Source organism: Schistocerca serialis, chromosome 4 (genome assembly GCF_023864345.2).
Source record: "Schistocerca serialis cubense isolate TAMUIC-IGC-003099 chromosome 4, iqSchSeri2.2, whole genome shotgun sequence".
NCBI lineage: Eukaryota > Metazoa > Arthropoda > Insecta > Orthoptera > Acrididae > Schistocerca > Schistocerca serialis.
In genome coordinates this window covers 193,342,400-193,369,620 of record NC_064641.1, presented here as the reverse complement: position 1 = coordinate 193,369,620, position 27,221 = coordinate 193,342,400, and the positions used below count along the sequence as shown (strand labels likewise).

The 27,221-nt window shown below is 37.8% G+C and overlaps 1 protein-coding gene across 2 annotated transcripts in view; it reads right to left on the bottom strand.

Moving 5' to 3' along the window:
* Positions 1-2,902: 2,902 nt before the first annotated feature.
* Positions 2,903-27,221, bottom strand: part of LOC126473320 (activating transcription factor of chaperone) — a 49,334-nt gene continuing 25,015 nt past the window's right edge. The window contains exons 1-2 of one of the 2 annotated variants that reach the window (XM_050100304.1): positions 5,474-5,800; positions 2,903-4,519 (exon numbers count right to left, since the gene is read on the bottom strand). In XM_050100304.1, coding sequence (XP_049956261.1) covers positions 3,498-4,519; positions 5,474-5,492 — 1,041 coding nt within the window. In that variant the 5' untranslated portion in view covers positions 5,493-5,800 and the 3' untranslated portion in view covers positions 2,903-3,497. Of the gene's footprint in view, positions 4,520-5,473; positions 5,801-27,221 lie in introns of those variants that run through there. The other variant, XM_050100303.1, reaches the window with a different exon arrangement.

Below are 27,221 nucleotides of genomic sequence, written 5' to 3'. Positions count from 1 at the left end.
GGTGAGCAGCAACCATCCTTTTCACATAGTTTTCTATCTTCAACAATTTTAACTGTTGATTTCTCATTGCAGGTAGTTCTAGTCTACTTTCAACTTCCCTTTTCACAAGGACTAGAGAAGTTCTTAATTCTGCCAACCAACACTGCATTTGAGGACTTTTGGAGAGTTTCATATAGAATTTAGTGTTATTCATATCAAGGTGAGCAGTGTCACTATAAAAAAAAGTCATTTCTGTAACACAGCAGAGAGACTTATTGAGGAATTCACTTTGTCACACATATCATCTCTTCCACTAATAAATCTGGGTAGCAAATTATCTGTAACAAACGTCCATTGAGATATCTTGCCTCACACCATTTATTTGATACCTCACAAACTGAAGGCAGTACAATTTTATGTGACTGACATCATTCATGCAGCAGAAACATTTGAGCAAAACCACTATGTAAAACTATGATGTGAGATTGTATACATAAACAGAAATAAGTTTACCAGTATACTGAAGTATACAGCTGCTTTTAGCAGCTGAAATTTTGTCCTCTATTCCTATCAGTGCACCTAATCTGTAGAAAATGGTCATTTATTTGTAAAATCTTTATTTGTGAAACAAAGCAGTCACACTGCACGAAGTAGGCACTGAGAGCATGCCTAAAATTGTAAAGGAGTACCAGCACAAACTTGTCAGTCAATGCAACTTTTTCATTGAATCACCACTATGCTGAAATTCTATGACGGTAACAGACAAGTCCTAACATTTAGTGTCTGACACTTTTGGTAGTTGGCATCCTGCAAATCAAAACTGACTTAGGCAAAACTCAACTCAGCCTGCCTAACATTCTGTTGTCACATAATAGTTCTATTTGGTTGCTACGTGCATACTAGGAAGAACTGTCTTCTATGAACAAGAGCTTAAACTATCCCTCAAACTCTGTACACCACCTAGATACAGCAATAATGAGTCTTTCACAAGCACTGGTAACACTTTGTTTGAATCATTCATTCACTTCCTACTACTAAATAAAAATTTGTACTGTAAAATTGCTTGCCTTTTTCTGTTCAATGTATTCTTTCTTACAAAACTGCTTCAGTTTTAAACGGGCCACGTACTTCACCCAATAATCACATTTGTCTGACACGAAATTTAGCTGCTATTGTGCCTGTGAAACTTTGATGTATCACTGACTCCAACTTTCTAATGAATACACACACATTTATTCAGAACTATTAAGCTGTCTATACACTTCTTACAGTTCAGAAACTACACGCTAACATACGTAAATATTTATTCACCAACATAATGCCTGAGCAACTTCCAACACTTAATACCTTAAAATGTGCTGCAAAGATATAACGCACGTCTCCTATGCCAGGTATCTACAATATATTCACCTTATATTGTTCTATAGAAGTATGCATTATTTAACTTTGAGAAATTTTAGCTTCAAAAACTTATTCTTTAGTCTACGATTGCATTGTTACTTCTATTGTACGGATAAAGGCACACAATACTATACAACAGAAATAACTGCCTTCAGCTGTATTTAATGACATGTAAGCGAGGTATACACTGGATACTCAAAATCACTGTAAAATGTGTGTCTTATTCTGTCACTTTGGAAAATGTCAGCTGTAGAAGCCACATATGTACTGGAGGGACTAGCATGACACCATAAAAGAAAATTCAAATACCAGAAAAGTCTCTCTGCAAAATTTGGTGCCCATTTACATATTCACATGAATGCTGTTCATCAACATAACAGTTTAATAGGCTGGAAGGAAGGAAAATTTAGTTTAATACCCCAGCAACAATAGGGTAATTAGAGATTGACCAGGAATTTTGAATAGCATACGGTTGTGGAAATTGCTAGAAAAACCCAAAGTTGATGCACACAGGGATGTAAATTCCACACCTTCCGAATGAAATTTAATGTTTCCCACAGCACCAACTTGCCCAAAAATATTTTTCCGAAGTGCACTAACTGATATTATTTAGTAATATGCTATCATGGAAGGGTCATTCCTCTAATTTAAGAGTGATTTCTTTAGCAGAATTACAGTTTGTCAAAATCTGGCTGCTGCAAAACTGCACAGTAGATTTAACCAAAGAGTTACTGATTCCAGAATGAATTTTCACTCTGCAGCCAAGTGTGCACCAATTTGAAACCTCCTGGCAGGTTCTTAGGGTCCCATGTTCAAGCCTCCGTCCAGCACACAGTTTTAATCTGCCAGGAAGTTTCAAAGAGTTGTTGACTTTACTAGATATGATAAATATAGTTGGTCTAAAGTTGTACCACAAATAATATGGTTTGTGTTTTCTTCGTGGTTCTTAGAAGAGTCAAGAGATAAATGATCTTAAACAATGTGATCATAAGAAAATAGGTCTTTACTCAGTTGGCTGACCACCCCAATCTTTCTTATTATATTACAAATAGATGCTGTCATTTCAGAATTAGTGTGAAATGAGTTTTGAGGCAAAAGTCTATGACAGCATGTGCAGAGCTTTGCAAACACCATTTCACCAAAATCAGAAGCAATGTTAACCACTTCCTGTTGGCGGTGGAAAAGAGTAGCTCTGGAAACTTTTTGTGACCCTCCCTTATTTAGAATTGAGGGTAATCTGGTATCACATAACTTTAAAACTGCTCTTCAGGAACTCTTACTTTACATTACACACACACACACACACACACACACACACACACACACACACACACACACACACACAGAGAGAGAGAGAGAGAGAGAGAGAGAGAGAGAGAGAGAGAAGGGGGTGGATAAAATATAAATTTTAAAATGATGTCTTGCTTGCTTAAGAAGTGAGACAGGTGTGTAAAACCAAAATTAAATGAATGATGACAATTCTATAAACGACTAAAGCATGAAGTCATGTAAGTGATAAACATTTTTCCACCAGGTTCTCCATTTATTACTCATTCAGTGTTTACAGTAATAAGGCTTAAAAGTTCCAAGTAAAAAATATAAAGTATGAGACACACACACAAGTAGAAGAAAACTAAACTATTCTAAAATTATTTACTTACCTAACAGCGTGTCTCATTAAAGAGTTTAAGTTAATATTCCATTGATATTTTAACAGCACACAAGAAATGCCTGACTGATGACAGATTAAAACAATGAAGCAAATACATTGCATCCATGCCACTGTGTGGGTAGTGATATGATAACAACTGCCATTCTCAGCATCAGTACATTGTACGTCATCACAATGAGAGTTAGCTATCTACAATCACAACGCACACAATGGTATAGTGAACCAGCGGAGACAGTGTAACCACCCTGCAGAATACTGTCCAAAGGATGAATTAACACTTCACACAAAAACAGCCTTTCCATTTGCACTAAGTTTAAATTTCCTTGGGTAAACGCCTTAGGATCATTAACTAATAATTAAGTACTTGTACTCAACAGAACTTATGGCATGAAGCTAATGCTAACAATTCAGACCAAATGATACATTCACTGAATTATTAAATACATTACTTTATCAGTCCTTTTGCTCGAAACACGTCCCTCATGAGCCCCTTCAGGTACTTTATTTCACGTGACAGATCAGTTATTTTCTGTGTAAGTTCAGAATTCTTCTGTTCCAGGGCTCTCTCTTCTGACAAGATTTCTTCAATTTCTGCCTTCTTCTTCTGACGGTAGCGGGTAGCAGCATTTTTGTTTTGTTCCTTTTTACGTAATTTCTTTTCTTCCACCCCTGGACGAGCATAAGGTTTAGATGAAGAACCTCTCTTCCTTCCTGATGATTTCTGTGGCCCAGGTGAAGACAGCTGTTCTGCTGCTGGAACCCACTCAGGGTCATCAGCACTTTCTTCACTGCTTTCAAAACTGCTGTTGGAACTTGTACTAGGGCTCAGTGGTAACACATGAGGCTCGTATCCATCTTTAGAATCACTTGTGAACCTGCAGTTAACATCTTGCCACGCATTACTGCTAACTTCCATGTCTTCTGCTCGAGATCGTACCAGCTCATCTACGTCGGCTAATTCTTTTGCAATATCTGGCGCAGGAGTAGAAGGGACCATCTGTTCGAGGTTGGTGAAAAATGTATCTTTCTTTTCAGAAATTACTTCTATGAATGGGCCAACGGCAGTAACATTTACTGGAACTGCAGTGGCATGGATGGGGAGAATGTGTGGCTCCGAAATGAGAAAGGCATCATTAGATACAACACTATCTGTTGGTGAGTAATGAGTAACAGAATTTGCAATTGTGGGACTCTGAGGTGGTGTGAGGGTTCCATTGTTTAATTCAACTTCTCTAAATGCAGACTCAAATTCTTGAAGCAGTGTCTCTGTCTGAGAGACAGGGGCAGACAGTGATGGTTGAAGCACCTCCTTGGAAATGTGAGAGGCATCGGCCACCAGTGACTGTTGTTTCACAGCCTCATGTAGTGGGGCTCTGACACCATAGAAAGTATCACGAGGTTGCTCCACTGGTAAATCTTCCAGAATAGGTAGATCAGTCTTCTCCTCCAACCAATTGTTGAAAGGTTCTGCATAACAAAAGTAAAAATATTTCAGTAATACTGTCAACTGACAAATCATTATATATATGAAATTAACTGCATGATTGTATGGGTATTTCAGTACGGATGAAACTACAATAGACAAAACATTTCCTGAGTTGAATTAAACTCATTTGGTGACTTTTGTGTTTCAATTGAGAATGCCACAAATTAAAATACCGCATGGTACAAAATTACTGCTGTTTTCTTTATCCCCCCCCATGCCATTACTATCAAGAATGTGTTAAAACTTTGAAACTCACTCTTTATTTTCAACTTTCTTTAACTTTTGTTAATCTCATAATTTTACCAAAAAAAAAATAAAAATAACTGTTGTAATTCTTGATGCTAATGTACTCCATATTTGTCTCATTGTGTAATAATACAGTCAGAGCACTTAACATCACATTGCTCATATTTCATAAAAATGCTCAATAATTTAGAATACACAGTAAGATTATGATGTCACACAGCTGCAATACAGTACAGCTCAGTAAACTGACTAGATACTGGAGAACAGCTATTCAAATGAATGTTTACCAAGTTAAATTGACTGATTATATGGCAATCATTTTGTGCTGTTTCTATTAAATAGTCATACCAACATCTGGTGTGTAGTTATCAGGCAACACTTTATAATGTTAAACCCCTGTATCAGTAATTATGCAGTTGAGACTTCAGTGTTTTCTAAACAATGCTGAAGCTAGTGCTAACACATTACAAAACAAATGAAACCAATGGGAAACTGAACTTAAGTGTTTGAATTAAACATAACACAATTCAGTCGTCTACCACTGAATTCAATTGCGTACCTACACATTACATGCTCAGTACAGAAGTATGTAAGCACCAGGCAAAAAATAGTTGCATCAATCACAAAAGAAATATATAATTATATATACTGCACACTTTCACTTTTAAAGCCATTGCAATATTACATACCAAAGAATGCAGCAGCCATAACTTGTAACTATCCAAAGTATAATCTTCTTTACAAATTATCTTGACAGCTGTTTTCTTAATTTTGTGCAAACACTTTGTTCACAATTTGGGGGAGAAGAAATCTCTGCACCCAAGAAATTAAATGTTCACCTTCGGTTCACCAATTTCTCTGAATTTACAATAATTTCACGGTCCCACAAGTACAGGTAATTGTACTGCATGCTATAGTAAATGAAGGAACACATGGGAAAAGTGCAACATGCGACTAGCAACAGGCTATTCACAGTGAACACATCTGTCCTGCCACACAGCTGGACGCAGACTGCCTCCTCTGCTGGCTGCCCTATCTGAGCCTCCTCCCTTCCACTGGAGATAAGTGTCCCCCCTCTAGAGCTGCCTCAAGGTGAGGAGTGGGGAGGCAGCTTACTTGACAACAACAATCAATAATAGAACCTGATACAATGTAAACATGTCAAGTGATTGAGGTTATCATGTTCGCAATATCCTTATGCATCATCATTCAAGTGGCACAGACCTTTGCAACTAAGCAAAAGAAGCAATTATTTGATTGAGCCTGTTCTTTAAAATTTTACAAGGAAAAATGAGAATTTAAGTGATCATAATCACAAATGAATAAAACTTAACATCACATGTCCCCATATTCCAATGAAGCCTTACTTTTTCACACCATGTTTAAAGTATATAATGCAACCAGGCTCTCTGCATATTTAAAATGCAGTCTGACTGACTCTACTTTTTGCCTAATTTGTTCTGCTTAATGGAGTTCAGTTTTTTTTTACAGGCTTTTGCATTTTTCTGGACACAGGTGTATCCTATTAAAAACATTTCTTTACATTATTTTTCCTGTCTTTGGTATTTGTTGCCATTAAAGTATTTCTAGAGTGATGAATTACTGTTTGTTTTCTGCAAATCAAATCTCAAGCTCCTCCTGGAATTGGAATAAATGAAAGTTTTGTTAAATTACATCAAATCCTATGTTTATTTAGACTTTACAAAACCAGTTATTGGATGCACTGCCTTTTACTTTTGCCTGTAACTTTATTAATCTTATAAAAGTGGAAGAGTGTGGAGTACTTTTGGGGAAGTTTTCCACGAGAAACCAAGCACACAGACATTGGATGAATGACTCACATACAGCAATTAGCAGAGTTTGATTTTAATATACATAAATATTGGTATCCAGTATGAGTTAGATGCAACCTGGATAATCACAGAAACTACTTTTTTCCAAACAACTCCAAGTAAATGGGTTTATATACATTCTTTTGGTTAAAATGAATATAAGCATCTTTCATTAATATAACTGGAATGATTACTTCTGTTAAATTTGGGGCAAAGAAAAAAATTGAAATTGTGGGTATCTAGAAAAAATGTCAAATATATTTGTTAATTATAATATGCTTGTGTTAAAGTGGATACCACCACCAGAACTCAAAATGAAGCTTTTTCATATGAGCTTCCTTTGATCTAACATGAATCCAATATGCAGAAAGAATCCTTTTGCAAATGTGATGAAAATGAGATATGGACAACATGCCTTGTGACTGAAAAGCTGTTTTCATCTTATTATCCGCTTTGGGATAGTTTCTTTCCATTTTCTCTCTCTCTCTCTCTCTCTCTCTCTCTCTCTCTCCCCCTCCCTCCCTGCCCCCCAGACCCCCTCATTCCAGTATTCCACATAACTTCAAAAGGATCAGCCACTGAAGCACTATAGCATACTACAGTAGTCCATAACATTGGTTGCTTCCAGAGGCTTAAAAAAATTATTTCTAAAATATTTAGTGCGCTACACTCTTCAAGATGTCATAGGCTCAAACTATTAATACGTGCAGTTTTAATTAAACATACTGACAATTGGTATCAAAATACAAGATAGACAATTTCCAAAACCTTCCAATTGCATACAGAATAGTACAATGACACAATAACTGATATATTAAAATGAGGTGTTACTTGATTTTTACAACCCTATGCCTAATTGTTACTAACAGTTTTTACATGGATATGTATGAATTTTTTTACACTCAACTCTCTTCACTAAACTTTTGCTGTCAGTTTTTCCTCGTAGATGACATTTGCCTCTCTTCTTACTCCTCGTATAATTTTCTTTCGATGTGGACAACATCCTCGTCTCTCTATTTCTCCATTAATTACCTGCTTGCCACGAGTTTCTAGGAACAGTCTTCTTCTCTGCAGTGCGTTTGCTTACCATTGGGGATAAAGTACCTTCAATAGCAATTTCATACAGACATGTCAACAACACGTGAAAACACACTAGGCCATTTTTTATTTATTTATTTATTTTTTTTTACTGTATAATTCACCATCATCTTGCCTAGTGTGTCCACAGCTCCTTTTATGTTTTTAAGATTAAAATAATTAGCAGTTTTCCTTTGCTGTTATCACTACCTTCTGCATTATGGTGCAGAGTGCTTTGCAGAATAACACTTTTTTTCCTCCTTTGGGATGTATATAAAAGTGTTGCGTCTTTAGTGAAAGCAAATGCGTATGAGATTATAAATCTCTCTGGTTTGCAACAGTTTTTGTGGGCTAGAAGGCTTCTTTTTAGCACAGTTTCAATTGTTGCGTTATCACTTTTCATTAGCATCTGTCCTAGCTCATGAGTGGTCAAAAAGTTCTCAAAGGTAATGTTATCCCCTTCTACATCAATTAAATCTGTTAGGTCTTGGTTCTTTTCAGGGATACTACCATTTCCCAGTATATGACTGAATATTTCATATGTAATTTGTTTCACTGTCAGAAAGCACTGAGAGCCTGATGCCACACTTTGCTAATTTACTATGCATATACTGGTGGAAAAGGTGGTTTTTCCCTTAATGCAACAAGTTGTTCATCTACCGTAACAAACATATTGGAATTGTAAGGAAATATCTCTACCCATTTCTCCCAAAAATTTCTTATAGTACCAAACTTATCTTGTTCACCACTTCATAGTCTTGCCTCGTATCATCAAATGTAATAACCCCTGTTATCTCTTGAGTGTTTCTAGAGACACTGTAGCTCTGAAACTCAGCGACCTTCATATTCATCCCATGAACTTTCGGCAGACTCACTGCGTGACTTATTCTTTCAGCATTGGAATGGGTGAGTATAATGTTTTAAACTGATGGAGGAAGGAATAATTTGACAGCTGAGTATTCATTTGCAATGCAAGAAAAGGCATCCCTTGTTGGTCCTGGAATCAGACGAACTATATTACACATTACTGAGGATTTCTTTCTAAGGATGACACAACATGTTATTTTGAATGGAGTTTTATCAACAGTTGATGGACTTATTTCCAAATAAGAGGTACAAAAAATACTGATATTACTGAAAGTATGCTGGTAAAATTATTTAACTGGATAGATAAAAAATCTTTTCACCAAGCAGCGGCAGAACACACTGTTGTGATTGGTAAGCTTTTGGAGCCAAGGCTCCTCCTTCAGGCAGAAGGGTTGAAGGGAATGCAAGAAGGGTGAAGGAAAAGGACTGAAGAGGTCTAGGAAAAGGGTTAGATTATGGGAAAGTCTTCCAGAACTGGAGATCAGGGTAACGACATACCGAAGCGTAGTGACATACAATTTTAACAGAAAATTGTAATGTGTTGATCCAGAGGGTTCAGTAACTATTGTTGCTTTTGCAAGGAGCACTGGAATTCTTAAATGCCCTAACTATTTGTATAAACTCAATTTCTATACGTGGAAAAAAAAGAAAATCGCAGGTTTCCCAGTTAAAAATACACCTTTACCTGGGTGAAAATACAATTTTTCCAAAGCGAAAATACGCTTTTCTGGGTCAAGTGACAGTATACTTTCCCTTGGAGCTGTAAAACCTATCAATCCTTTGAATGGTAAAGGTTTTATACATCAGCATAGAACTTTGCAGTACTTCAGGAAATGAAATGCAATGAAAAAAAAAACGTGTTTTTGAAAGATCTTTGATGCGCAGCAACATGTACACTGCATATTTTCTTATTATGAAGGTGTAAACATGAAGTCCACCAAATACAGCACATTGGCTTCCCAAGCACTGAAACAAAGATTGCAAACTGCTTTTGTCAACCAATTATAGCTCATGTCATGTGACCTTGCCAGCCAATGACAGCAGATATTCAGAGGATATGATACATGATGTAGACAGCCAACAACAATACCACCATTAAGCAGCACGAAAACACAAATAGAAAAAGTTAATGGTTTAAATTAATGTACATATAGTATAGTTACAAACATAGATAAGCTTTCACATGTCACATTGGTTCCTTTTTGTGTGTTGCTCTTTAACATTAATCAAACACGAACATGCCAGTAAAATTTTTAAATAATGGCATAAATGGCTGGTTCTCTTTGGCCCAAAATTTTTCTCAGTGGCGGTCCTCAAGGTGTTACGTTTTGAGCAAGAATCAAACACTCTGTGATATAAAAAATTCATAACACATTCTCACACGTAAAATAATCCATCTTGTATAAAAGGAGATTTACTTTGAAGGTAACATTTCTAAAACCACTATTAACAATATTTTTCTTATGATCTGTTACAAATAGGTTAATTTGCAAAACTGCCAGAGAGTGTCAGGAAACAGGCATTACTGCGCATATGCAGCTATTGTGACACAGGTGGTCTGTGCTTGGTTTTGGTCTGCTTGTATGCTTTTTGATGCATTTCTGTTTGGAATTTCGTGCATATCTGGGCATCAGATGACCAGGTGCAGCACTACAGCATGTTGTTCGGAGAGGACATATGGAGTTACTGTACTTAGAGCAATTCATATCCATTGAGGATTGCAAAATAAGAAAGTAATCTTTGGCATAACATTCATTTCAAAACTAGACTCTACAACTGAAATACTATTATGTAGCATTTCCAATCGAGTTCATATGAACGCAGCACTGCACAAAGCTAGTCAGAATGAATAAAAATTTCTTGTAAAAAAGCTCTCCTTGCACATGCTACAAATGCTACAACTACAGACAAGAAGTTTTTCATTGTTTTCAAACAGTATAAAAAATTAACAAGATTTCTCTGTAAAGCCACAAGGTTTCTCTGCGAAGTCAAGAAACTGTACGACTTGACATTAATATTGTACTTCAGGAGTAAATGTAAAGCCTTGTGGGAAGTTATGATAAAATACGATGTCCTGCCAGCCTATAATTTACCGAAGAATGGCATTCTGTAAATTTAAAGATGTGAACAACACAAATTAAGATGTAATGCCAAGCCTAGAGGAGGTACCAGAGAAGTGTTGACACGACTTGTGATCAAAAAACATTGTGTTGATGGCAGGCAATTTGTAAAATTCTGCTAAAGCTGTCAATATGTTTCAAACAAAACATTTTATTCAATACTATTAATCAAACTTGACTGCGTAGCTATCTTCAAGTGAAAATTTAATATTTTCATATGTATATAACGATGTGTTAAAAGAAACAGAACATCAGATACCAAATGAGCATCAGAATTTAATACTAAAATGCATAATTTGGCTTAAAGTGCGCATTCATATGTCCTGATTCACAATTAAGTAGACCTCTACCTGGTATTCAGCTTTTCAGTGTGGTTTTCGGCATGCCAATTTTCTTGAGTAGCAGAACTGTATTATCTGATGTTTGGTTCTTTATTACAACATTATGCCATAAATGCCAGAAGATGAAAATGTGCACTTAAAATTCAGCAGACAGTTTAAACCAACCAACAGTTTTTCAAATAAATTGGCTGTCTTTGTGGAAAAGATTAATAAAAGCAAAATTTCTTCAGCAAACCAACAAAAATAACTTCACGTTCTGTGACATGAGTAATGCTTGACTGCCAGTAATGTGAAAATAAAATAAATTCAGAAAACAAACTAACATCACATTTTTGTCTTCCATGACTGTGACTGGATTTTCATTCACTTGATAGCTTCCAGCCACAGAAATCAGTTTTGTTTTCATTTGACAAAACAGAGAGAAAACAGCAAAATATTATGAAAAATTAACACAGATCACATGGGGACTACCCCCTTCCTCTAACTCAGATTGCTTGGCACATGCATGAATCTGGCAGTTTGGGCATGCTAGATAAATTTTTACAGCTAGCATCTGGCTGCTTGCTGCTACTGCTTATACAGCTAAAACCACACTTCAAATAGGCAGAAGCGGGGAAAGACGCTGCTCATATGTAACTTCAGCTCTGTGCATGTGCGTTAGACCACTACTAACTCCTCAAATGAAAGTAATGAGAACAGTTCTGACATCATGCTCATCGAAAGCAGTTTGTTGTTGCAATTGCGCAGTTTTCATCCTAAAGTGATCGACACATTTTGCTGCCTGAAGACGCTGTGTGTGCACCATGTCTTGTTGTAAAAAAGTGAAATCCCTTGTTAGAGTATCAGTTCTTATAACTCAAAATTACAAGAATTTAACTGAAAACTAAAACAATAAAAAATACCCGTAAAAAAATTCTGAAAAATTCCCAGGTTTTTCCAGTTTTCTCTCTAATGAAAAAAAAATTCCCGTATTTTACCCAGCTGTCCTGGGGTGTACGCATCCTGACAAAGTCAGTCCGTAAATGCTGAATGGCGCAAAATGTTTAACGTATCGCCATTTTCCTTGTTTATTGATGTGGATAGCTGGAAACACATTAGGCTTAATTAAGGACTGTACGTTAACTAATAAAGTACACACAACAACATCCATTCAACAGAGAAAATCTGCACCAGTAACAGTTTCCTGCACTTTCTCAACCCTAAATTTCATTGGCTTTAGGAGCTTGCAGCCACAATTTTGTATGCTCTTGGTACACACACAAGTGTGTACAATTTTTTCCCTATAATGTCGAGAAGAAACTTCTAAGGAGGCCTTTGACAGACTTCAAATTATGTATTTGAATTAATTTCATTAAAAACTGATGATTGGTATTAATGATTTGGTGAAAGGAAAAGTGAGGAATATTCATTAGTAATTAGTTTCTATGTTCTTTTTAGTAACACAATGGTCTTAAAAGTTCACTCACACTTCATCGAAACTTTGCAAAAAATGGCATTCCTTTTAATTTTAAGTGTACACGATTCGTAAGAGCTACCATGTCTCTTTACACAGCTGCCGCCTCATAGTCGTCACACATTACAACGTCACAAGCTAGACGAGTGTACATCTACGCTCAATTTCACCATCTTTCCTCTTAGTATAGTACCTTCGAAAATAAAACAATTTTGTCACCAATCATATTATTGTGCTGCTATGCTGCATAGCATCTTCCCACATTACATCACTGGATATGAACTGTTCATCTGTTTCTCTCAATATCATTACCTGCTAACCATTAGCTAGCCACGACCTTTCAGGATTTGCATGAACATGCGCCAGCTTACATGAGCAGGTTCTACTGAACTGTAGCATGTTCTTGTTATATGAAACAGAGATTTCGATAATACGCCAGCGCACTGAAGGACAATTTGTTACTCGCAGCTCAATGTGTCATACCCAAACTACAGCAGCAGCCCACAACAAAACGTTAACTTGTACCGCTTAAATATGGGAAGAGGAAGAAGAAGAAGAAGAAGAAGGAGGAGGAGGAGGAGGAGGAGAAAAAGGAAAACCCAAGAAGTTTATTTAGTTGTCGCTCACAATCATAATTTTGAAAATATACAACACATTGGACACAACAGAATTGAACTAGTGACTGCAGGAACCACATAACCACATGAGCTTGGAATACAGTAAAGTTGATCAAAGCAAAACATGTATAATTCAGAAATCTACCCACATCATACAAATAATTCAGTCCTGACACATTCAGTACCCTCTTATATGCTAATTTTTTGTATAAAGCTGAATGTGCCTAGCACGGACATGGAATCCAAATTTTAAGACAATAATTCATTGTATCATACAGTACTACTGTATTACAGTATAAATTAGTTATTCACAACTGTACAAGGGGACTACTTCTAACTTAAGAGTGTACTAGAGATGGGTCGTTCACGAGCTAACAGGTCCAAAGGAACGGTTCACCAAGATGAACAGAAGGAGCAAGGAATGAATTCTAATGAACGGTCTTTCACAGTTCACTTCGGTCGCAGCTTTCTACTTGTAGTTCCTGGGAACGGGAAATGCTCAGTCTCGTTCCCGCAACGGCATGTTGGCCGGTCTGGTTCCAGCCTCGGTCCCATTCCCGTCTGTTTTCCAGAATCTCTGTCTCCCTCGGCTGGACTCATCCTTCTTTGCATAGCCACTTGTCACACTTCCACTGCCAACTGCTCCCAGTTAGTTCAGTACTGAGTTGTTGTTCGTTTCATTCGCTGTGCATGCCCAGTCTCGATCTGTTTCAAACCTTTTTTGACTGGTTCTTTTCGTATTCTATTCAGCATCCACGACTGGTAACTAAAATGTATTTTATAACTACATAAATTACATAAAAATTATGTGGTATGTAATAAATACATCTTTTCAGGTAACAAAAGGCCATATCAGCTTACTTCACTATTTTGATAAACAGCAGAAGACATACCTACGAAAAGGGAAGTTTTTTTGTTATAACACATGCAAACGAAGTCGGCATGGTACGTACGAGTGGCCATTTTCCATCCTTTTTTTTTATCAAAGGTAAAACAGCATTTTCATTGTTATGGAAGGCAAACGGACTTACAACCGAATGAAACCCACGCTTCATAATCGAGTGTCTGGTGTCACATTTTGTAAAGAGTATAAGATAACTTCTACAATATTATTTCAGTGGAACAAAGTGGTGCACGAAAAATCGGCCCTGAGGTCTAGACTGCTCACTGTTGCCCAACAATCGTCATCTATTGTTTCAAAGTAGTTGTTTGCATTAGCTTATTTGTTATTTCTTTACTGCCTAATTATTATATGTTTATCTATTCTGGTCATAGTGGTCAACAAATTGTGCGTAATTGGTGAGCAGTCTGTATGCGGGACTTATTTTTCATGTGCCATCTTATATTATTTCACTGCCATCAGCCACATAACGATGCAGTTGGCTAAACGAGAGATTTTTCAGAATCACGAAAATTACTTCTACAAGTGTGTGAGAATTCTATAATGAATAAGAACTATGTACTCCAGAGGGGAGGCAAGTGCCCCCTATTGGCACCTTCCATCTTCAATCACCTACACTACTAATTTTTAATAAGAACCATATTCCATGCACTTATGAATGGCGAACAAGTACAAATGAACGGTTCTAAAAAAAGAGCGATTACTGGTGAACTAAATGAACGGTTCTAAAAAAAGAGCGATTACCGGTGAACTAGTTCCCCATCTCTAGAGTGTACAGCCCTGACAATGTATTTCAGTGGCACAAAAGCAAGAATCAAGGTTCTGTACAGCATGGTGCTACAAGTGTGGACATCAAACCGCTCCGTTCTGTGCAACAACAGACAAGTTACATGCAGTGTCAGTACATCAAAGTATATGGTTCGTTCGTGAGCACTCCGCTTGTCAGTATTTCTCATTTTCCATTGTCACTGACCGATTATTGTGTTATTATGCTGCAAAGCATCTTCCCATATTACATCACTGCATATGAGCTGTTCATCTATTTCTCCCGTGTCTCTCAATATTGTTACCTGCTCACCACGAACTAGACACAGCCTTTCAGGATTTGCATGAACTTGCACCAGCAGACATGAGCAGATAACTGATATATCTGATTGATGAGTACATATAGATTCTACTGAAGTGTATCATGTTCTTATTACATGAAACAGAAGTTTCGATTATAGGCTAGCACACTGAAGGACAATCTATTAACCATGGACTGCATTATTTTCTGCCAGTTTCAGTTGAATAGTAGCACTTTAAGTGATAACATGATGTCGAACAAAAAGTATATGTCGCTAACACTTAACAAACCGATTACGGTGATTGAGATGGATGGGTGGGTGAGAGAGAGAGAGAGAGAGAGAGAGAGAGAGAGAGAGAGAGAGAGAGAGAGAGAGAGAGAGAGAGAGTCTCTGCGCACAAAATAATGTTGATTTCAAATGTGGTAAAACTCAAATTTGTGATACTTTAAGAAACAATTAAGCCCAAAACTGTTACCATGTGCTTCAACAAAGCGGGATTTGGAAGTCACGAACATGATGCATCTATGGCCATAAAAGCCAAACAAAATGCAGCAACTATCGGTGAATTAATTAAAATGTGAAACATTTGAAGTGCAGATGACTGCATTCGAAGCGACAACTTTCAGTCAACTCACTTCATTTTTACTTCAGCAACAGATTTAATATAAAATTCAAAACACAAAAGGTGACCAGGAAGAATCAGAGGAGAAAAATTACGTCCCTAGAAAATTTACATGTCTGAAGAAGCTAATGCATGCATAAATGACCTTATACAATCTGCAGCACACACAAATTCTACCAAGCTGTTGTAACTATTGTACAGTGCGAAAACCTGCATAGAATAAACAATTCTGAACAGGAAATTCAGAGAGGTTTCCCTCCTTGATACACGGCAAAAAAGTGAAATGTAAAGCAAATAAACATAGGGATCATATGTATGTACACACAACATGAAGTGAAATTAAAGTTAAGAGTAAAAATAGATATATGCTTTTTTATTTATCGATTATTGTAGAACATACAATAAATGAACATCTAACAAAGAGGAGTGAAGGTAAATATCTGCCTAACTACAAATTTATACTTCTGTGCGTAATACATGACAAATTTTATGTAGCCTAGTGAGTTTTTTGTAATCCGGGAACTTGTCCAATTTAGAAAATTATTTCAATCCCATGCAATTCCATTTTGAGCAAGTTTTACTGTGCATTTTAGAGTATTACTGGATATTTCTGGTGTCATCCAGTAGAAATGACACTATTTAGGTATCTCATATGGTACTTATAGATCTACCGAAAACTGTGATGACTGGAGGAACAATAGAAGTCAGTAACTCACATTTTTTACACCAGTCAGTAACTGAACAATGGAAAATCCAGGAAGGAATGTAACAATATTATGAAAAGGATAGTTGCTACTCACCATATAGCAACAACTCAAGTTGCAGATAAGCACAACGAAAAAACTGTTAGAAAGTAAACTTTTGGCCAACAAGTCCTTTGTCGTTTGTAAGGTGACAAGGAAACACAGGAAAGAAGGATGGACACAGATTATAGCAATGCATTAGAAATGGCCTTTCTTCCATCACATAACCCAGTGCTATTTTCCTTTCTTACTATTTTCTAATGCATTACTAAACTCAGTGCCTGTCCTCCTTTCTCTTCTTTCCTGCATTTCCCTATCGCCTTACAAATGATGAAGGCCTTGTTGGCTGAAAGTTTACTTTCTGGCAGTCTTTTTGTTGTACCTATCCGCAACTCAGCGTCTTCAGTCAATAACTGGCATCACAACTCTGGGGGACGATATTTAGAAAGCAAACAAAGGAAGTGGTCATAACAAAGTGTTCAAGTTATCATTAACATTCCAAGACCATGCTGTTACAGTGAGACATTCCACTGTCGTTGCTGTGATGTCGGAGTATGTGCATTTTGCAATGAGCTACAGTGAAAGTTGTGTTAAAAGTGCACTAAAGAGGAGAAATCCAAACAATTGAGATCAAAGATGGAATTTTTATAGATAACTGAAGATAAAGAGTAAGAAAATAAACATTAGAAATGTGACATGTTTCTAGCAACAGCAACTGATCCTGACTGAGGATCGTAGCTGTGTTTCTCCAAATTAAATGCTGATGAGAAGTTGGCCTAAGCCAACACTATTAATCAACAGTAAAAACTCATCAAAACATCTGAATTGAAAGAGAGTAAGCCACAAAGTGTATCTATAAAATATCACTCAGTTACCCTTGACAATACTTTCAACAACAGCAAAAAATTAAAGCACACAAAGTCACGTTTACTTCATCGCATAATGAAACAAAACAAGGGAGACTACTGACAGTAAGGAAAAAATCCTGAACAGTGAGCTCACAAGTTTGCTTTCAGATTCATGACCATACTGAACATTTTCCTCTGAACCTCAAGTAATTATGTCCCCAGGACATAGCCTACTTAGATGCTAGGTTAGATTTGACAAAATTCATTAAATGTTCTTTCTTTTGTGTATGGGCTCTAATGTGAAGTATGAGTTTTATCTCCATTCTCTAAATGAAAATTTTAACCTGTAGTTTGACTGATCCCACTTCGATATCTGAATGAAAAGTGAAGAGCTCCTACTGCATACGGACACATTTCAGTGTCACATTCCGTGAGCAAAATACCTGAAGGAGAGCTGGTAGTTCACAAATGAAGAGCAAAAACATTCTATGAGGAAACTGAAATGTATAACTGAGTTACGTTCACATAACGATGAATTAGTAAATATCATATGTGCCTTTCTACAGAATCTTCCATCATGAAAAATTTCTGTTCCAGCCTTCTGCTACCTGCAACAACTAAGCATTAACTGTTTTGGTTAACATTTCCTTTTGTTATAATGTAGAAGAGAAAAAGGGGGAGCAAATGGAGTTCTTATGTTGTTCAAACTCACAAATGAATCACTACCTTATACTTTCAATAATCTTTGCATTGTTTCTGATGGTTATTTAGAATAAAACTGGAACCTGCACAGTGATTTGATTTTGTCTTGCTCCGAGTGACTGTGTGCACTTCAACGAGAAAAACAAAACACTGCTTTCCCATAAGAGGCCATCCCTTTTTCCCCAATAATTAAGATTTTGATTACAACTACAGAAATTCTCACATATAATGAAGTAATAATCAAACAACAATGTGCTCAGTTTCAGGTGCCAAAATTTTAATCCTCAATATTTTAGATTCCAATAACTGGTGGAAAGATTATTAAAACAACTTTAGCTGCCCAATACTTTATTTCACAACACTGTGGGCTTTTGACAGTCAACAAGTTTGACAGCTTAGAACATAGTTCATTCTGATCAAAAACCAACAGTAACCTGGTGAACAACGAGGAAGTACTGCAAGATTTCCACTACTTTATGAATGGCACAATACTGAAATGGAAAATGACAACACAGATTATGTTTTTGTTGAATTTATCACTCTCACTTAATTCCTTTGTGTTATTTGTCTTATGTGAAGAGAAGGGTAGCACAAATGGTTCAAATGGCTCTGAGCACAATGGGACTTAACATCTGAGGTCATCAGTCCCCTAGAACTTAGAACTACTTAAACCTAACTAACCTAAGGATATCACACACATCCATGCCCGAGGCAGGATTAAAACCTGTGAGCATAGCAGTCGCGCAGTTCCGGACTGAAGCGCCTAGAACTGCTCAGCCACCACGGCCAGAGCACAAATGGGCACAGGTTTGTTTGACCCATGAGAGATCATTACCAAGATACTGAAGAAATTGAAGTGGCAGACCCTTGAAGATAGGTATTAACTAGCAAAAGTTTCAAGAATAAGCTTTAATTGATTGCTCTAGAATATACAACACCCCCTACATATTGCTCATGTAGGGATCATGAGGTCAAGATTAGAATAATTACTTGTAGCATGCACAGAGGCATTCAGACATTCATTCCTCCCACACACTGCATGTGAAAGAAAAGGGAAGAAACCATAAGAAATGTTACAATGGGGTGTACTCTCTGCCATGCATTTCACAGTGGCTTGCAGAGTCTGGATGTAGACCTGTTGTAAATTTTTAGTATGTTGCTCTCTACGACATTTCTGTCAAATGTTTGATTAGTAGTGTTGAAAATGAAAGTGTTTTGTAATATGCTCTTTTTTCACTTGGAAAAAATAGAGTGAATGATTTTTTAGTTCCCTTTAGCCAGGTTCATTCCATACATTATATAGCACCATCCCGTTAAGAGTCATCACAGCATGATTGATGCATCCTCTGAGCTGTTCTGGTGTTCTTGGCAGTGGGGATAAGTAAACACAGTCCTTAACGTATCCCCAATGGAAAAAGTCACAAGACGTTAGGTTAGGTGACATGGGGAGCCAAGAGAAATGAGCCACACCATTCTCACAATTATGCCCAATTCAGTGATATGAAAGTTTGTTGTTTAGGTGGTGACAAGCACCAATCCTTCAATGAGGGGATACCCTGTCTTGTTGGAAGATGAAATTATCAGTGTCAGCAGCCAGTTGTGGAAACAACAACAACTGAAACATGTCAAGGTACGAGGTAATTGTCACAGTCTTCTCCAACAGACAGAAACTCCTACTTGCTTTGTTGTCATTTTGTCAAGGTAATGCACACTCATTGCTACGTGGGGGGCACAATGCAAACTCAGGGTTTATCGTTCTATTCACACATCAACCATATTTGTACATGTAGAACATTCAAAAGGAATGAATCATTTACAGAATCCCTGTGCAATAGTTGCACATCTAACCAAAAGCTAGTGGAATTATCTTGTTATGAAGCTCATATTATTACCAAGCAACCTCTAAGCCACAACAGTCTAATAACATAATGGCATGCATGCACGAAAGCTGTAAGGAGACATGGTGGGACGATATGCAGTAGCAATAGGCAGTGTACCATGTGATGTTCCAGCAAAGAGAGTTGTTCTACAATGTCCTTTGTAGTGTGCACTTTGGGATGCATGCAGAATGTTTAGTGTTTACTTTTATGTCAGTTTAGATACAGTGAAGGTACTTAGCAACTGCAGTGTTGTTACGGATAGCATAAAGGAATCTCAGTATTACATTAAGAAATGGCTTTGGTATTTTTCCACAATCGTGGCTTTGCTTGAGAGAGAGAGGTGGGGGAGCATGGAGGGGGGGGGGGGGGGAGATTCTCTAGAAAGAATTGATTGCACATGCATGAACTGACTGTGGTGCATAATCGCAACTGCATTTTCATTACTACCAAAAAAGTACTACTGACCACTAACATGTTGCTGTTGTTGTTGTTGTTGTTGTTGTTGTAGCTGCTTTACGGCACAAAACAGCTGAGCTCATAACTTTACATGGTCAATTACTGGATAAAGTTGGAAAAAAGTTGATAATACTCAAAGCCTGATCGACTGGAATAGATGGTAGCTAAAAACGATCATTTCCCCTTTGAGGAGGAGGCCAAACATTTGAAAATTAAATTTCTTTCGCCATATTACTACACAAATAAAAGTAAAATGAATCTACAGCTCTAGCTGTATCTGCTAAAATCTGATGTTGAAGTATACAACAACAATGCACCAACCTATTACACAGTAAATAAGTGCTGCAGACCATTCCAGTGTGGACAGATTCTGAACATGACAAAAGTAATCATTTGCTGGGTTCTGTGACTGCTCACACCCATTTAAAAAGCTTTCTGGACCAAAACAGCAATATAAATGTTGCAGGGATGACAGGCAAATCCTGACGACAGCCACATCTCTCCAATTACCATGTCCAAGTGAGAGGCATATCACTATGACCCAAAAAAAAAAGAAACATAGACAAGACCCACAAGTCATTGGGCAAGATGATGCTGAGCATTTTTCAGGAATGCCACTGTGCTAACGGATAATGCTGTTATGGAGCAAACTGTCACATGAACAAACCAGTGAAATACTCAAGTAGTATGAAATATAATGAAGCCGCATCCAATAAAATTGAGCAGATATTTTGAGGAAAAAGAAAGGTTAAAGCTGAATATCAACAATTATGGAAAGGGTAGACTGCAACTCACCGTAAAGGTGGCATGCTGTGTTGCAGCTGTTGAAGCTACATTGTTAGCTGCAACAGGCAGAAGACATGCTTTGTTGATGCTGCACATTTTAGCAATTTTGATCAAGATAATCTCACACTGCACTGTTCTTTTTCGGCACCGCAGTTTAGAAGTGTGCACAAAATTAGCTAAGTGAAAAATCTGGGCAATACACAAGTTTTGTTTACATATAAAAGCCAACTTAGTAATTTTCCTTTGTGTGAGACCATGTGTACAAGATCGTGTGCCAATTTACCGTTCTAGATTCTTACATTTTACTATTCGCATCAGTTCTGTGTAATCTTTCATTGATTGTATCAATGACCATTTGTATTGCGATATATTGTGACTGTTGGTAATGTGATATACTGTGAAATTTCAAACTTTCGTGAATGCCACAATATACTCTTACTGTTATCGTCAATTGTAGGCTTACCTGTGCTCTTTGAAATTTTTTGAGAACAGTAAGCCTATCCTCATTCAAAACAATCATACTCTAATCTAATTGTAAAATTACAAGAGAAATATGTTATTCTGACTATTTTCTGGTGTTTACAAAACTATATTTTTGTAAGCTATTGGTAAGGGTGTTTTGGATACAAAACTGATTTCACAGAAAATCAGTGTTTGTGGTTCATAGTTCAGCCAAAGAGTACATCACCCCTGAATTTTGCTGTACATCAAAGCAAATAAACGTGCATTTTTGAGAATTTTCAGAAGCTACCATTGTACTTTGGACAATCTACAAGCAATTTGTAGCAAATCGGCCTTTGTGATTTAGTTACTGTAACAGATTTTCTAACTAAAATACTGTGTTACATCTAGTTTTCCATTAAAGAGGAGTAGCCCTATATATTATCTCCACTTATTATAAATTAACACTGTTTTCAAGTATGCTACTGTCTATAATTAAAATTAAAACATTTTAGGAAATGAGTAATTTTTACCACAGGTTTTTATGTTGCCTAAATAGAAGTTCTTATAAAAAACAGGCAACTTTTTAGCTCTGCAGATTGAAAAATAGACAATGAGCTTAATTTAAAGTTATCTGTTCACTGCCTTGAAATATACTGCACCAGCCAAAATGCAACACAGGACGAGTTGGTTGACACTTGTAAGCAGCTGGAAATCTTCCTAACTACTGCCAAACTATTGGCAGCTGCTGTGAATCAGTGTGCTTGAACAGCTTCCAAGAGTCGAGTACCTGTGATACCTGTACCAAAGGTACCTGAAGTACACTCATGATCAGAAAAAAACATGTTCTGAAAAAATGATTAGCATCTCAGTCACCTCAGTTCAGCATGTGTCCTTTTACCTAGTAGGCATAGGGTCCACCATGGGCCCTGATAACTTGTTTCATGTGTGATGGCATTAACACACATAAAGTGCGAATGGTGTCCTGCGGTACAGCCACCCATGCTGCATTCACCTAGTTCCAAAGTTCATCTATGGAGATTGGCACTGGGTCACAGTGCTGCACACATTGTTTCACCATACCCCACAGATTTTTTAGCAGAGACAAATCTGATGATCTGGCAGGCCAGGGCGAAAGGCTGACATGCAAAAGGCTGACATCCTATGATACAAAGAAGGCATGTGTTCCTGCAGCAACATGTGCTCGTGCACTGTCTTTCTGAAAAAATGATGTCCGGGGTGTTGTGCAGAAGGGGTATGGTTACTGGTCACAGGATGTCATTCACATAGGTCACACTGGTCACTGTGCCCTGGACACACACCAATTGTGATTTGTGGTTTTACCCAATAGCACCCAACACCAAAAGGTCTTGAGTTGGTGCAGTATCTCTTGTGTGAACGCAGTCACCGTGCTGCCGCTGCAACAAAATTTTCAAACAAGCAGAACCCGGGTTCATCCGAAAACTCTCTCTTATGGCATTCCTGTCCCTAGTCATGTCATTCACATTCATTAAAGATAGACAGAGAAGTGGACAACGCGCATGTAACCCATGCCATAATAAACAGCAACAGAGTGTCACCCCGATAGTGTACTGTGTGTTACAATGCTCCACCATTGCACCAGAACCGAGAATGCTGGAGATCTGTCCTGTTATGCTATTTGGACGAGGTGTCAATCATCTCATGGGGTGGTATGGGTTGTGCGACCTGTCGTATCTCATTGTGTTCTACAGCCTTCCATGAACCATTCAGCACACAACCTTTGCAATACTGAAACACACTGTCCAACATGAGCAGTAGTTTCCTGGATGGATGCATCACATTCTCTCATGCCAATAATGCGCCCTCTTTCAAACTCACTGATTTCACAGTACGGTTTGTGCATACATCTGTGAGGCATTCTGCATGTCTGCTCAAGTCACACTGATCCATTACCTTCATTTTTTAGTGACAATAAGAGCCACACGCACAATTTACCGGTAGGTGGTATTGCGCTGCGGTATCGATGTTGCATGCTGACATGGTTCAAACGCTAGTTATTTCTGCAGAACATACTAATGCAGAAAGTTCAGGATCTGTCATTACTCATCCACTTGACTGCAAGTGTTATGTCATGGTGGGCTGTAGAGGATGGACAGGGACCAGGGAGGACTCACCACACCCCCCTAACCAACAAGTCTGAGGTGGTGTCTTTCACTCAAACTGAGCCAGTGTCACTTACTTTACCTGTTTTGGGGAAGTCTGTTTTGGTGTCAGGAGGAGGCAAACACAAAACAGTAGAGGTCTATTAATCATCAGCAACTGAAACACACAGCGAATGATTGTAGGGAAATAGCAGCAATGGAAAGGAAAGGACACCAGGGGTGTTCATTGTGTATGCTTGGGGGTCGCATACAACATGTTGAAGGAGCATCTATTGAGGGAACACGGTGCAACCAGCTGCAGACTGTGGTGCATGTTGGAACAAATGATGCCTGTCATCTGGGCTCTCAGGTCATTCAAGCAACTGGCAGAGACGGTTGAGAAGTGCAGGATGGGGACACGAATTGGGAGGAGATTACAGGATTCCCCTTCCGCTACAGTCTACTGCTCCTTTTTGAAAAGTTTTCAATTTCAGTCTAGCCTGGGCACCCAAAGGTAGCAGTCAGGTGCATGGGAGATGTGCTTGGTTGGGTGAATGTACGTATGTTTGTCTTTTCTGATGCAGACTTCATCTGAAAGTTTAATCTCTAATAGTGTTTTCATTGTGCCTGTCTGTAACTCAATGTGTCACTTTCATGATGAGTAGGAATACATCCTTTCCATAACTGTTGATATTCCAACCTGGTTTTTAAAAAATTGAAACTGGATTTAAAACCACAGAGAATTTAATAATGTGTGTTTCCTGACGTTTTCCCAGCAGATGGAATATCCCACTATTGGCAGACAACCTGCTCAACTGAGATAAAGTTCCCAACTGTCAAAGGAAACATTAGTCTAGGTCTTCAGTGTTTGGCATTACAAAATATACTCTCCACACTTGCTTTGTTTTATTATTAGATGCATAAAGTTTTATCTACGGCTGATACTCTTGTTACCAACAGTAAAACCTTTGATGCATGCAAAATTTCTCCCCAGTGTAAAGTGCATTAAAAATCTTCCAAGTGACTCACCTTGAGAATGGCTAAAAGGCTGCACTTAAAAAAAAATACAAATACAAAGAAAAATAGTGGAACTTAGAATTCTGTCTCTGACATGACATTAAAACTATAAATAATAAGTACCAGTTCTGATGTTTACAATATTACAACTGATAATTGTAAGACACATTACACAGAGCAAACAGGAAGACATTTTGTGATGCATCACAAAGAACTCACATAAACTAGCAACAAGACAGTATTGGGTGTTCACAAATTGAGCAGTATGTGCACCAGGAAGAAAATTTAAATATGTCTGCTTGTGTCTGTATGTGTGGATGGATATGTGCGTGTGTGCGAGTGTATACCTGTCCTTTTTTCCCCCTACGGTAAGTCTTTCCGCTCCCGGGATTGGAATGACTCCTTACCCTCTCCCTTAAAACCCACCTCCTTTCGTCTTCCCCTCTCCTTCCCTCTTTCCTGATGAGGCAACAGTTTGTTGCGAAAGCTTGAATTTTGTGTGTACGTTTGTGTTTGTTTGTGTGTCTATCGACCTGCCAGCGCTTTTTTTCGGTAAGTCACCTCATCTTTGTTTTTATATATTACTTTAAAGTTAATTAAAAAACCAAGGAACATGTACATAAGGTCTGAAATTGGTAATTCTGACAATAGACTTAAGGCTACATGGAATGTAGTGAAATGAGAGACAGGACAAAAAGCCGCAAAACAGGATACCATCACTACTGAACTGTGTGGAAGGGCTATAAATGACGAGTCAAAGGTATTTAATAATAAAGTCTTAAATATAGTAGATGTATCACCAACTTCCCCTTCTGAAATTAAGAGAATTATATGTTCTCCCAAAAATAAGAGCTTGTTTAGTTTTGATGGTGTTTCCAATACAGTACCACTGATCTGTTCCCATACAATAAGTCCGAGATCTGATCCCATATAAAACGCCCAGTCTTATCTGAAATGTGTAATGCATCACTAACTCAGGCATTTTGCCACAGAGACTAATATATGCTGTTGTTAAACCCCTCTTTAAGAAAGGTGATACAAGTTATCAATACCTACTGACCTGTTTCCCTGCTGACATCATTTTCCAAGATTTTTGAGAAGGTGATGTATTCTAGAACAGTATCTTACCTGAGCAAAAATTAATATCCTCGGCAAATCACAATTCGAGATTCAGAAGGGTTGTTCTCCTGAGAATGCCATTTCCATGGTCACTCACCACATTTTACAAGCATTAAATAATAAAAGAGTGACAACTGGTATTTTCTGTGACTGCGACCTATCTAAGGCATTTGAATGCATGAATCACAGTATTCGCCTAAATAAATTGCTATTATATGGGACTGTTGGTATGGTCAACAAATGGATAATTAATATTTAACCAAAAGAATGCAGAAAGTTGTACTTACTAATTCTACCAACACAGTCTGTGGACATAATTTTGACTGAAGTAAAATCACATATGGGGTTTCCCAAGGTTCAATCTTAGGTACACAATTGCTCCCCAGATATGTAAATGACCTTCTGTCTAATATACAACAGGGAGAATTAGTTCTTTCCGGCATTGACACTAGTGTTGTAATCAATCCAAGCACACACGGAGAAACAAAGGAAATGGTAAACAAAGTTCTTAGAAGTATCACTGACTGGCTTTCTACAAACGGTCTCACCATCAATTTCGAATAGAGACAATGTAGGGGTACTACACGAATGATAAGTGTAACAATGGCGAGGAAAATGTAACAGGGTGGAAACTTAAAAATTCTCAAGTGTTGATTGATGAGAACTTAAACTAGAAAAATCACATTTTGGAACTCTTCAAACAACTTAGTTCAGCCACATTGAGGCTGATTGCAGAACGATTCTACTGCCGCCAACACACATTTCGCATCAGAACTAAGATGATATCAGGAAGATTAGGGCTTGTACAGAGACATATAAACAGTCGTTTTTCCCTCGTCTATTTGTAAGTGGAACAGCAAAGGAAATAACTAGCAGTGTTACTGAGTACATTCCATCATGCAGCACCATATTGTGACTTTTGGAGTAAGTGCACTGACCAGCCAGAACATTATGACCACTGACCCACTATCGATATAAACCCATCCACGCAATAGCAGCATCACCTGGCAAGGAATGATAGCTTGTCAAACACAAGCATGGTGCCTGTAGTATCTGTGGATGTACTGTCCACGTGTAGAATAAGGAAGGCACGCCATCTGTCTGAGTTTGACTATGGGCAGATTATGATGGCCCAGAGGCTAGGGACCTGCATTTCGGAAACAACACGATTTGATGGGTGTTCAAGTGTTCAAGGAGTGCTTTGGTATCTTCAACACATGATGAAAGCATGGTGAAACCACGACCAGATGTCGTGCGACCCGGTGGCCACCCTCTTTACAGACATCAAGCATCCTAGGCTGGGCAGACTGGTAACAAAGGATAGATGGCAAACTGTGGGAGAATTATCAGACTAATGATCAGCAGAGTACAATTGTGTCTGAACACACAATGCACCAAAAACTTTTAACAAAGTATCTCCGCAGC